Source organism: Pezoporus wallicus, unplaced genomic scaffold (genome assembly GCF_028554395.1).
Source record: "Pezoporus wallicus isolate ANWC-B61680 ecotype Strahan unplaced genomic scaffold, APGP_CSIRO_Pwel_v1 contig_8696, whole genome shotgun sequence".
Lineage (NCBI taxonomy): Eukaryota > Metazoa > Chordata > Aves > Psittaciformes > Psittacidae > Pezoporus > Pezoporus wallicus.
Window position 1 is genome coordinate 1 of NW_026642877.1, and position 13,456 is coordinate 13,456.

General features: G+C 54.4%; 1 protein-coding gene across 1 annotated transcript; it reads right to left on the reverse strand.

Moving 5' to 3' along the window:
* Positions 1–2,227: 2,227 nt before the first annotated feature.
* On the reverse strand, positions 2,228–13,146 carry AKAP8L (A-kinase anchoring protein 8 like; the record flags this gene model as incomplete). Its single annotated transcript, XM_057433029.1, has 11 exons — positions 2,228–2,677; positions 2,814–2,909; positions 3,248–3,378; positions 4,204–4,309; positions 4,509–4,650; positions 5,530–5,638; positions 7,861–7,897; positions 8,272–8,327; positions 8,759–8,882; positions 9,427–9,880; positions 12,869–13,146. Coding segments are annotated over 11 exons (1,923 nt in total), but the record flags the coding sequence as incomplete, so codon positions are not given.
* Positions 13,147–13,456: the final 310 nt, after the last annotated feature.

Here is a 13,456-nt window from a genome sequence, read left to right on the forward strand (position 1 = left end):
TATTGGCGGAGGCTGTCAAGCTGCTGTCAATCATACCCGTTCCCTCTCCTGATTGGACGGCTGTAACCACGGCGTGCTCTGCCTTAGGCATAGCCATCGGGGCAGGGAAAGGCGCTGAAACACCCCGAATTCACCCCAAAACGGGCTGGAATTGCTTTACTTGGGGGGGGGATTCCTTCTCCATGGATGCGGCTGGCTCTGGAATGCCGCTGCAGAGCGGCAGGAGGCAGTGGTGCATGTGGGGCTTATCATTATTAATAATAATAGCTAATTAATAACTGATTATTAACTAATAAATAACCCCAAAACGTTAATAGAAACGGAGATCTTAATGGAACAACTGGGAAACACACGTGAAACGGGCTGCCGGGGCAGTAACCCCCCCTTCCCCATGCAGAGCATTGGAAGCAAGAATTCCACTTGCTTTTCCTTAAGGATAAGCGGCCACCGCAGGGATCAATGGAGCAGCTCCAGCCTGGCCCTTGCTGGGACACTCGCTGCTTGGTTTTCCTTAGGAGATTATTCATTCCAGGAAGCTGGAACAGAAGGGATTTGGCTCCTGGTGACTTTTTTTCCAAGCCCATTGCCTCCCTTTCCGTGCTCTGAACCCACAGCATCCCCATGGACAAGGATGGAGCCTCCGTTTGGATCCATCCTGCTCAGCCCCCCTCCCACCTCTTCCCAAACTGCATTTGTTTCTCAAGGGCATGGTAGAGAAACAGGGGCAGGAAAAGGGGGAAGTAAGGAAATAAAGCAGGAAGAGGAAGGTGGAACTCAAACAATGGCTTTGGTTTGGTAAGGAATGGGTGGGCCACAGGGATCTCGCCCCCTCCAGGAGCCAGTATTTAAGGTGACGGGCATTAAATGAGCTCCATTAACTGTAATCCAAGGTATTCTCCCTGGAATGCTGTCTGGAAACCCACCCCATCCCCATATCCGTCCTCGAACACAGCAAAGCCCAGCCCCGGTGTTTCCAGGACGGCACCAGCACCTTCCCATGGAGATCAGAGGCTTCCTATGGATAACACCGGGAGGAAAAGCTGGAAGCCACCCCCCCCCCCCAACAGCTCTGCAGAGGGAGGAGGAGGAGGAGGAGGAGGAGGAAGCAGCAGTTGTGGAAGGAGGTGACGGAAGCGAGATTCCCCTTGGCAGGAGCCGCATCCTCACCCGCCTCCGAAGCACACGGTGCGAAGCCGAACGCCTCCGAGGCATCCCCCTGGAGCCTTGGATCCTCCTCTTGCCTTTTCCAGCCTTCCCAGTGGGAATTGCGCTGCTCCGAGCTCAAAGGTGCAAGCAAGGGGGATCCCGGGATCTTCGTTATCCCAAGAGAAGCTTCCAGGATTAACCTGGGGTGTTCACCTGCAGGAGAAGTGGGGGGGGGCTGCTTGGGAATGCAATGCCAGGATGAGGACTCTGTGTTTCCATGGAGCGCCGTGGAATGATCCCACCTCGGTATTCCCAAGGTTTGGAGTCGGGAGCAGTCTTCACATTGGTGTTGAAACCTCCTTTCCCGGGGGGGGGGAAAGGTCTCCTGTACAGAGTTTATAAGGCAGGACATAGGGTGAGCACATCCTCCATCCCTCACCCATCCTGCAGAGAAGCTCCTGGAATGGCAGCAGGAATGGCATGGAATTTCCTCATTCCAGGAAAGAGGATCCCTGCTCCTGGGGACGATGAACCACTGCGGATGGGCTCAACTATGAACGGAGAGAAGCATACAGTGAACCAGGACGTGGTGTTCCCAACCCATTCCCAAGCCTCCAACCTCTCCCCAGGGCAGCAGGAACGAAGGCAGAGCCGCAGGGAATGTCGGGACCGTCCCTTTTATCTCCATAATACCTGGAATTCTTGGGAATACCAGGTGAACACCTGGGAAATCCAAGTGGTTTACGAACAACACAACGCTGACACCACAGTTTCCTCGGCACAATAAAACAGTGGGGGGGGGGGGGGAATAGCACAGCCAGGTGGGAGGCAGAGATTGGAAGCCCAGGGCAGAATTCCTGACGTTTCCAAAGGGCCAAACCCCCTCGCTGTTCAATCCAATGGGACGAGGAGAGGTTGCACAAAGGAAGAGCACACAAGCCCTTATGTGCCTAAACCTCAAGGTTTGCTTAAAAACCCCTCAATTCCCCCCAAAATCACATTAAAGGGAAAGGTTTCCACTGCCTGGTGGGATGAGAACTTGGAATATGTGCTATGGAATTCACAGGTACAGGTATGGTTTAACACCCCCCCCCCAATACACCAGCTCTTTCCCACATCATTTCCCCCTCCCCTCCAGAGTTTAATCCCCATCTTCCTCCTCCTCTTGTGCTGCAGCAGCTTCCTCGCTTCCCTCCTCATCTTCTGCTCTCTGGTGCTCTCCTTCCTCAGGGAGGGATTCCTCCGGAGGCAGGGAATTCTGCTCCTCCACATTCCCTGCTTGTGCTTGTGCCTCAGCTGTCTCTGTCCCTGTTTCTTCTTGCTCCCCCATATCCCCAGCACGTTTTGCTTCCAGGTCCCCTTTGGCATCCTGGTTTTCCTCCTCTGGATTCTCCTCTTCCAGGTTTTCCTCCTCATCCTTGTTTTCATCTCCTCCTTCTGCTGCTCCTTCCTCCACGTTCCCACTGGCTCCCCCTTCTCCTTCCTCAGGCTCCTCTTTCTCCTCTGGGTCATCCGTGAAAGGATTCTCTCCCTGGAAAGAGAAGGCAAATCCTCATCTCCAAAACCCCCTTCAAGAGCAGCTCCCAGGAAATTCCAGCCTCATGGAAGTGCTGCTTCCAGCCTGACCCCCATCCCAAGCCACCCACAACCAACCAACCCACCCCTACCTTGAGGTACCGCTCCAGCTTCTTACTGATGAGCTTGTTGTTGAGAATACTCCTTGCAACCACGAGCGAGGATTTCTTGGATTGCTCCATCATGGCCTGGATGGGAGGGGAATAAAACCCACTCAGCTTTGCTCCTGAAGCCAGGAATGAGGCACAGCTCAGCAGCAGAGGAGAGAAACAGGGAAAACCTCTGGGAAACAGCCTGTAAATCATAGGATCAGGGCATGGTTTGGGTTGGAAGGGACCACAAAGCTCTTATACTCCAAGCAATGTCTAAGTTGGCCTTGAACCCTAGGAGGATGCCAGGGCTATAAAGCCATGAGGATGAACTTGAGCCTCTGCAACGATGAGGATGAAGGAGATTTCCTCCTGGATTTCAGGAAGGGCAGGAACTAAACCCACCCGAACCCATGCTCCTGGGAGCCCCAACTCACCCTGCGGTTGTGGTTGTGGTCGAGGGACTTCAGGTGTTTCTGGAGGATGCCGTACTGCATGGGGATGAAGAGGTCGCAGGCAGCACAGTGGGCGGCCTCCACCTTCTTGATGAAATGCTCCATGCCCACATCTGCAAACGAAGGGATTTAACTGGAAAACAAGCCAGGGAGCAGGGCCCCCTTCCAGGCTTTACAACGGCTCCGATCCCAACCACCTCCTCCCTTCCAATCCCAATCCCTCCCTATCCATGCAGCCTCTTCCCTTCCTACCCCTGCAGCCCCCTCCCTCCCTTCCCCTGCAGCCTCCTCCCTCCCTACCCCTGCAGCCTCCTCCCTCCCTACCCCTGCAGCCTCCTCCCTCCCTACCCCTACAGCCTCCTCCCTTCCTCCCCTCACCTTTTCCCTTCCTACCCCTAGGTCTCCTCCCTCCCTACCCCTGCAGCCTCCTCCCTCCCTACCCCTACAGCCACCTCCCTTCCTCCCCTTACCTTGTCTCTTCCTACCCCTACAACCTCCTCCCTCCCTCCCCTTACCTTTTCCCTCCCTACCCCTACAGCCTCCTCCCTCCCTCCCCTTACCTTTTCCCTTCCTACCCCTACAGCCTCCTCCCTCCCTCCCCTTACCTTTTCCCTCCCTACCCCTACATCTCCTCCCTCCCTACCCCTACAGCCTCCTCCTCCTCCCTCCCCTCCTCCCTCCCTCCCATCACCTTTTCCCTTCCTACCCCTACATCTCCTCCCTCCCTACCCCTACAGCCTCCTCCCTTCCTCCCCTTACCTTTTCTCTTTCTACCCCTACAACCTCCTCCCTTCCTCCCCTCACCTTTTCCCTTCCTACCCCTACAACCTCCTCCCTCCCTCCCCTCACCTTTTCCCCTTCCTACCCCTACAGCCTCCTCTCTCCAACCCCAAACCACCTCAACAAGCCACCTCTTACCCACAGGAGCGGGACCTCACCTTGGGTAAGATCCTGCTCCCTGTATATCTGCTGAATGACCGCGTTGATGTCCTCAATGGCTTTACGGCGCTCCTCGGTTTTCCTTGTTTTATTGGCAACGTATTCCTGCAGGGAATGAGGCACCCAAACCCTTGTAAGCTTTATTCCAGCCTCACTCCACCTTCTCCAGCACTTCCCTCCATGCTTACTTAGGGAAGCAGCTGAGGAGCTTGACAGCATCTCCAAGCTAATACGTGATGCTCTTTCCTATTCAGGATCAATTCCCAAAGGAGCCCAAGGCACAGCCATGGATCCCAGAGCTCACCTGGAGGAACTCTGCTGTTTGCTGAGGCAACTTGGTTCCAACAAACTTGAAGTGTTCCTTATGGAATCTGCTCTCCAGGTGACTGCTCATCTCGTCGTCATAGAAGGTCCGGTATTTGCACAGCGAGCAAACAAACTGGATCCTGTGGAGAGGGGGGGAAAAGAGCCCCACATCCATCATTCCCGTTCGATGGCACCACGTTCCCACTGCATCGACTCCCTCCTTTCTACTTAAAGGGGAGCAGAGAAACTCATGGAAGTCTCCAACCCTTTGCACGTCCTGGGTTGCAGCCCCATAGCGTGAGCAGTGGGTCCAAGGAAGGGATCCTGCCCCTGTGCTCTGGTGAGATCCCACTGGGATGCTGCATCCAGCTCTGGTGTCCTCAGTACGAGGACATGGAGCTGCTGGAGCAAGGGCAGAGGAGGATGAGCACGGGCTGGAGCAGCTCCCGTATGGAAGAACATTGGGGATGGAGATGAGAAGCTGCGTGGAGAGCTCAGAGCAGCTTCCAGTGATGAAAGGGGCTGCAAGAAACCTGGAGAGGGGCTTTGGACACGGGACGGAGGGATGGGACGAGAGGAACAGCTTCCAACTGGAAGAGGGAAGACTTGGACGGGATATTGGGATGAAGTTCTTCCCTATGAGGGCGCTGGGCCACTGGGATGGGTTGAATGGAGAAGGTTTGGCTGCCCCATCCAAGGGGCAGGTTGGAGCAAGCTGCTCTATGGAAGGTCCCCATCCCCATGGCGAGGGGGCTGGAACTGGAGGAGCTTTAAGGTCCCCTTCCAACCCAACCCAACCCATTCCATGACTCCCTGATGCAGGACTCCATGGCTCCAACTTCCTTGCGCATCCTCCGCCTTGCGTGTCCCTGCCCATGGCTTGGGGCTGGAGGAGCTTTAAGCTCCTTCCCAACCCAAGGACCAGCCAAAACCCTTGGGACAACCGGGAGCCAGGGGACGGAGCCTGGCTACCGGCAGTGCCGCCGCCATCCCAGAATAATCCAGCCGGGAGCCGTTACCTTTCCACCATGCGATCCCGGTGCCTCTTCTTCTGCCTCTCGGGGGTCCTCTTGCCCGCCTGCAAGCGGTGCTTGATCTGACTGATCTCCTCCTGCATTGTGAGGGCACCTGAAGGGAAGGGGGGGGGAGAGCAGGAACAGAGCTCAGGGCCCCACCTCGCCCAAGGGAATGGCCCTGGGTAAGGTTAGTCAGGGGGAGGACCGAGCCCCACACAACCAAAGAGACCCTAAGGGGAGATGGGGCATCCTTAATGGGAGATAGGGCACCCCTAAGGGGAGATAGGGCGTCCCTAAGGGGAGATAGGGTACCCCTAAGGGGAGATAGGGCGTCCCTAAGGGGAGATAGGGCACCCCTAAGGGGAGATAGGGCGTCCCTAAGGGGAGATAGGGCACCCCTAAGGGGAGATAGGGCATCCTTAATGGGAGATAGGGCACCCCTAAGGGGAGATAGGGCATCCTTAATGGGAGATAGGGGTCCCTAAGGGGAGATAGGGCACCCCTAAGGGGAGATAGGGCGTCCTTAATGGGAGATAGGGCACCCCTAAGGAGAGATAGGGCGTCCCTAAGGAGACACAGGGCGTCCCTAAGGGGAGATGGGGCATCCTTAATGGGAGATAGGGGTCCCTAAGGGGAGATAGGGCGTCCTTAATGGGAGATAGGGGTCCCTAAGGGGAGATAGGGCACCCCTAAGGGGAGATAGGGCATCCCTAAGGGGAGATAGGGCATCCTTAATGGGAGATAGGGGTCCCTAAGGGGAGATAGGGCGTCCCTAAGGGGAGATGGGGCGTCCCTAAGGGGAGACATGGGGCGTCCCTAATGAGAGACATAGGGCGTCCCTAACGAGACATAGGGCATCCCTAATGAGCTAGGGCAACCCTAAGGAGAGATAGAGCATCTCTGACGAGACATAGGGCGTCCCTAAGGAGAGACATAGGGCGTCCCTAAGGAGAGACATAGGGCGTCCCTAAGGAGAGACATAGGGCGTCCCTAAGGAGAGACATAGGGCGTCCCTAAGGAGAGACATAGGGCGCCCCTAAGGAGAGACATAGGGCATCCCTAAGGAGACATAGGGCATCCCTAAGGAGACATAGGGCATCCCTAATGGGAGACAGGGCATCCCAAATGATAGAGCATCCCTAATGGGAGACAGGGCGTCCCTAAGGGGACATAGGGCGTCCCTAAGGAGACATAGGGCGTCCCTAAGGAGACATAGGGCGTCCCTAATGCACCCCTAATGGGAGATAGGGCATCCCTAAGGAGAGATAGGGCATCCCAAATGATAGAGCATCCCTAATGGGAGATAGGGCGTCCCTAAGGGGAGATAGGGCATCCCTAAGGAGACATAGGGTGTCCCTAAGGAGACATAGGGCGTCCCTAAGGGGAGACGGGCGTCCCTGACGAGACATAGGCCATCCCAAATGAGAGAGCATCCCAAATGAGACACAGGGCACCCCAAATGAGAGACCATCCCAATGAGAGATAGAGCATCCCAAATGAGACACAGGGCATCCCAAATGAGACACAGGGCATCCCAAATGAGACACGGGGCATCCCAAATGAGACAGGACAAGGGGTGATGGGTTCAAACTGAAACAGGGAAGTTCAGCTTGGAGATAAGGAAGTTGTTTCCTGGGAGGGTGCTGGGACACTGGGATGGGTTGGATGGAGGTGGTTTGCCTGCCCCATCCCTGGCAGTGTTCAAGGCCAGGTTGGATGGGGCTTGGAGCAAGCTGCTCTAGTGGAAGGTGTCCCTGCCCATGGAACTGGATGAGCTTTAAGGTCCCTTCCACCCAACCCATTCCATGATCCTATAATTAGCTCCACATGGACAAGTTTGGAGGGTGGGAGCAGAGAGAAGAACCACCCGGAAAGACTCCAATGTGGTTTCCCTGGAGCATCCCAGGCATGGGATGGGCATCCCCATGGATGAGATGGGCAACAAGAGCCCCCCAAGCATCCCACCAGGAGGTTTCTCCCCAGCCCTCCTGCTTCCCTCAGCTCCCTTCAGATATCCCAACCGATCCCATCACTCCAACCAGGAAGCTCCATCCCAAACGACTCACCCCAAGTCAAGCCTATGGCACATGGGAAATCCAAGGTGGATCCCTACACCCCAGGCTAGGAGGTCACTAACCCACTTGGAGCAAGGGCTCCAGCTCCTCCTCAGGAATTCCTTATCCCTGAGCAGGCACAAAGGATGGGATTTGTCTGACTGAATGCAGCTGAATGTGTTCCATGTCCCCACATCTGACAGCTCTTCCCTGTTCTCCCCCCCCTGGAATTGCCCTCTATGGGAAGGAGCTTTGCTTTGGAGCACAGGCACCACCTCACCTTTCTCCATCTCTTTTCCTTCTTCCTCTTCCCCTTCCTAGAAAGGCAAGGTTGGGAAGTGAAAACCCAGAGAAGGGGATGGCTGGAGGCTGCTTTGACACCTCCTCCATCTCCAACCCTCCTGGCATTCCGAGCTCTGCATGGAGGAGCAGCATCTCCATGGTCCCTTCCTGCAGGGACATCACTCGCTCTGCAGGAGAAGCCTCTGCCTGCAGACCTCATCCCAGCACACCAAAGGAGCTGGAGGAGGGGTTACTTCATCCCCATGCAGGCACATGACCTAATCCCACCCTCTGGCATTCTCCAATGGATCTGGGGGTTTTGTTCCCCACCTGCTTTGGGAATTACGTGGGATTTCAGGGATCTGCCTTCACCAGAACTACAGCTTTGAGTGCTGAATGAGGTACTCACCCCTCTGGAGCCTTCCTTCTCCTCTTTCTCTCCTGATTCTCCTTCTGTTCCCTCCTCTGGAAGGAACAACAGAGTCAGCACAAAGAGCAGGAATCATGGGAACAACCACACTGGGAAAGCCCTTCAAGCCCATGCAGTCCAACCCTTACCCCAGCACTGCCAAGGCCACCCCTAACCCATGGCACTGAAGGCATCAGCTCCATGGGTTGGGAACACTTCCAACCTGTTCCAATGCCTGAGCATCCTTTAGGGAAGGAATTGTTCCCCATCTCCATCTAAACCTCCCCTGAGGCCATTCCCTCTTGTCCCATCCCTTGGGAGCAGAGCCCAGCCCCATTCTGGCTCCATCCTCCTGTAGGGAGCAATAGGGTCCCCCCCCTGAGCCTTCTCCTCTCCAGATGGACACCAACAGCTTCAGCCCCACATGAAATCCATGGCAACTCCCACATTGGCAAATCCCAGGGCCAGGAAGCTGCTGGGCTCCTACCGTTGCCCGAGTCGGAGTTCTCGGAGCCGTCCGTCTTGGCTGCTCTGCCCTCGGGATCATCGGAGCTGTTCAGGAGCTTCCGCTTCTTCGTGCTGGGATCCTTCCTGAGCTTCTTCTTCTGGGGCTGGGAGAGAAGAGGAAGGAGTAAGAGGGATCCCTTCCACTACTCCAGGAGGCTCCAAGCCCTGTGTCCAACCTGAGCTTGAACAGGGATGCTTCATCCAAACCTTCTCCAGCCAACCCATCCCAGTGTCCCACCGCCTTCCCAGGGTGGAACTTCCTTATCTCCAAGCTGAACTTCCCTGTTCCACTTGGAACCCATCACCCCTTGTCCTATCCCTGATGAAGCTCCCTTTGCACATCCTTGGAGTCCCCTTCAGACCCTGGAAGTTGCTCTGAGGTCTCCATGCAGCTTCTCTAACCCCAATGCTCTCAACCCCCCATCCCATAATGCAGGAAGGGCTGCAACCTTCTTCCTCTCTTCAGGAAACCAGGATTTGGGGATTCAAACACCCCACGTCGAATCAACCCAGCGCAACCTCCGTGTTCCGCTTAGGAGATAGCGCCCCACGAAGCCAAACCACATGGAATTAGCACTTCCCAGCGTGTTGGAGGCCGCATGGAGCTGTTGGGAATGATGTCCAGGAGGACATGATGCAAACACTTACTTTATAATCCGAATCCCACATTTTCCAGCTCCTCCTCATGCGCTGCTTCAGCATCCCTCCTCCATAGCGCATGCTCCCCTGGAAGCCTCGCATCCCTTGGAACATGCCGAGTTCGGGGATGATGTTGTGGGAGAAGAGGGAAGGAAGCCTGGAAGAGCCTTGGGGACCGCGGGATCCCATGGCCTGCGGAGCCTCGTTCCATTGCCCGCTCATCCGCCCGGGATACGCCGATGCCAAGGGCCTGTTGCTGCGGTTTTCCCGCCCCCAGTTCTGGCCCCGTTGCCCAAAGTTCTCCCGAGCTCTGGCCTGGAATTGATCCCGGCGATTCCCATAGAAGCTCTCGTAGGGCCCCTCGTAGGAGCCGTCGTTCTCGGCCTCGGCCTCGCCGTACTCGTAGCCGGCCCGATAGACGTCGCGCTCGGTCGCGGACGGCCTCGAGTCGTAGGAGTCGTACCTGCGAGAGGCAGCAGGGAGGGATGGGCAGCAGGGACCCACCGAAAGCCACCAAAAAGCCATCAAACACCAAGGAAACCCATTGAAACGCAACCAAACCTGCCAAAAAGTCATCAAAATCCAACAAACCCCACCAAAAAGTTGTCAAACGCCACTAAAACCCACCAGAAAGCCAAAGTCCAACAAAAAGTCGTCAAAAGGCAACAAAACCCAAGAAAACCCAGCAAAAAGTCATTATAAAGTCAGCAAAAGCCAAGAAAACCCCTCAAAAAGTCATCAAAATCAAACAAAACCCATCAAAAGCCAAGAAAACCCATCAAAAAGTTATCAAAATCAAACAAAACCTATCAAAACCCAAGAAAAAACACCAAAAACTCATCAAAATTCAACAAAACCCGCCAAAAAGTCATCAAAAGCCAAGAAAACCCATCAAAAAAAACAAAACCCACCAAAAAGTCATAAAAATCCAACAAACCCCACCAAAAAGGCGTCAAACGCCACTAAAACCCACCAGAAAGCCAAAGTCCAACAAAAAGTCGTCAAAAGGCAACAAAACCCAAGAAAACCCATCAAAAAGTCATTATAAAGTCAGCAAAAGCCAAGAAAACCCATCAAAAAGTCATCAAAATCAAACAAAACCCATCAAAAGCCAAGAAAACCCACCAAAAAGTCATCAAAATTCAACAAAACCCACCAAAAAGTCACAAAAATCCAACAAAACTCACCATCATAAAAAGTCAACAAAACCCATCAAAAAACCATAAACCCCACCAAAAAGTCATCACAAATCCAACAAAACTCCCCCAAAAGTCATAAAAAGCCAACAAAACCCATCAAAAAACAACAAAACCCACCAAAAAGTCATCAAAGCCCATCAAAAGCCAACAAACCCCACCAAAAAAGTCATCAAAATCCAACAAAACCATCAAAACGCCCCCAAAACTCAGCAAAAAGTCATCGAAAGCCACCAAAACTCAGCAGAATCCACCAAACTCCATCAAAACCCAAGAAAACCCACCAAAATCCATCAAAAACCCACCAAAAGCCATCAACACCCAAGAAAACCCACCAGAACTCACCCAAATCCACTAAACCCTACCGAAGTCCACCAAACCCCATCAAAAACCCACCCAAAGCCCCCAAAACCCCATGTTTTTAGGGGTCTTTTTCACTCAACGGATGCCACTTGCCATGGGCCAGGCCATGGAGCACCCAGAGGTGGTGGCAGAGCCTCAAGGCTCCATTGGAACCTTTGTTCCATGGGGGGGGGTTTATCCCTTTTAGAGCAGTTGGGTCCTTCTGGCCTCAGAAAAGGTGGGATCATGGGATCATGGGATCAACCACATTGGGAAGCCCTTGAAGCTCACCCGGTCCAACCTTTATCCCAGCACTGCCAAGGCCACCCTTAACCCACGGCATTCAGGACCTCAGCTCCATGGGTTGGGAGCACTTCCAACCTGTTCCAATGCCTGAGCATCCTTTGGGGAAGGAATTGTTCCCCATCTCCATCTAAACCAACCTTGAGGCCGTTTGCTCTTATCCCATTCCCTTGGGAGCATCCCAGCCCCGTCCTGGCTCCATCCCTCCTGTAGGGAGCAATCAGATCCCCAATGCCCAGCACAATGGGACCATCCCTGCACTGGTGCTGCTCCAGGCCAGGATGCTGCTGGAATTCTTGGCTCCAAGCTCAAGTTCAGCTCCATCAATCCGCACCCACAGCTCCTTTTCCATAAGGAAAACCAGCGCTGCACGGGGCTGGCGTGGCCCAAGTGGCAGGTTTAGGGCTGAACCTCATCCCATAGATCCGGATCCCTATGGAGCTTGCTCCCCATTGTACCCCATTGCTCCCCATTATAACCCATTGTCCTGCTGTCTCCCCTGCAGGAGGTGGGGCGCAGAGCTCCCCATTGGACCCCACTGCTCCCCATTATAACCCATTGTCCTGCTGTCTCCCCTGCAGGAGGTGGGGTGCAGAGCTCCCCATTGTACCCCGCTGAGCCCCACTGTCCCACTTACTGTCTCCCCCTGCAGGAGGTGGAGCGCAGAGCCCCCATTGCTCCCCATTATAACCCATTGTACCCCATTATAACCCATTGTACTCATTATAACCCATTATAACCCCATTGTAACCCATTATAACCCCACTGTAACCCATTATAACCCGTTGCACCCCATTATAACCCATTGTACCCCATTATAACCCCACTGTAACCCATTATAACCCATTATAACCCGTTGTACCCCATTATAACCTCATTGTACCCCATTATGAATCATTATAACCCCATTGTACCCCATTATAACCCCACTGTACCCCATTATAACCCATTATAACCTCATTATACCCCACCATTATAACCCATTATACCCCACTGTCCCCTTGTCTCCCCTGCAGGAGGTGGAGCACAGAGCTCCCCATTGTACCCCATTGTACCCCATTATAACCCATTGTCCCGCTCACTGTCTCCCCTGCAGGAGGTGGAGCACAGAGCTCCCCATTGTACCCCACTGAACCCCGTTGAACCCCACTGTAGCCCATTGTCCCACTTACTGTCTCCCCCTGCAGGAGGTGGAGCGCAGAGCCCCCATTGCTCCCCATTATAACCCATTGTACACCATTATAACCCCACTGTAACCCATTATAACCCTATTGTACCCCATTATAACCCCATTGTACCCCACCATTATAACCCATTATACCCCATTATAACCCGTTGTACCCCATTATAACCCCATTGTACCCCACCATTATAACCCATTATACCCCACTGTCCCCCTGTCTCCCCCCCAGGAGGTGGAGCACAGTGCCCCCGTTGTCCCCCATTATAACCCCCTGGGGACCCACCCAACCTGGTGTCATTGGGATGCTCTCCATCCCCTCATCAACGAGGACACCGAACAACCCCGGCCCTAAGGGACACCACTGGCGTCCCCATCCCCACTTTTCCATAAGGAACAATGGGAGCAGCAGCTCCTGCCCTGCACTCACCTATCCCCAGACCCATAGGGCGCTCCCTGCATCGCATCCGTGTCCATGTGGGACGCCAGGTTCATCTTCCCCAGGACCCCCTCGGCACCGCCGGAGCCATCCGGATTCACGTCCACGTCCGAGTTGGCCACTTCCCAGGAGGTCGAAGTGGCCATTCCGTAGCCGTAATTCCCAGAGTTCTCCTGGCTGTAGCCATAGCTGTAACTGTATCCCTCATAACCTGGAGAAACAGGGATCACCGCTTCGCTTCCAGCTCCCCTTTGGATCCAGAGGCCAAATCACTGAAACCAACTCCAATCCCTCCTTATTCCAACCAGGAACTCGATCCCATGGATTCCCTCATGGAATCCCATAAAACACAGCCACATTCCATGCTTCCCTCTGCCCCAGACGGGAATAAACCCATTGCCCACAGCAGGGCATCCATAAACCCCGTTTTGGGTTAACACGGGCGTAAGCAAGAGCCACATCCGCATCCAATGGGATGAGGCTCTGGAGCGCGTTTTCCACACGTTTTAGAGCAGAAACGGATGGAAAAGCTTCTCCTCTTGCTAAAAAAGACAAGTTCTGGGGGGGAAACGACCCCAA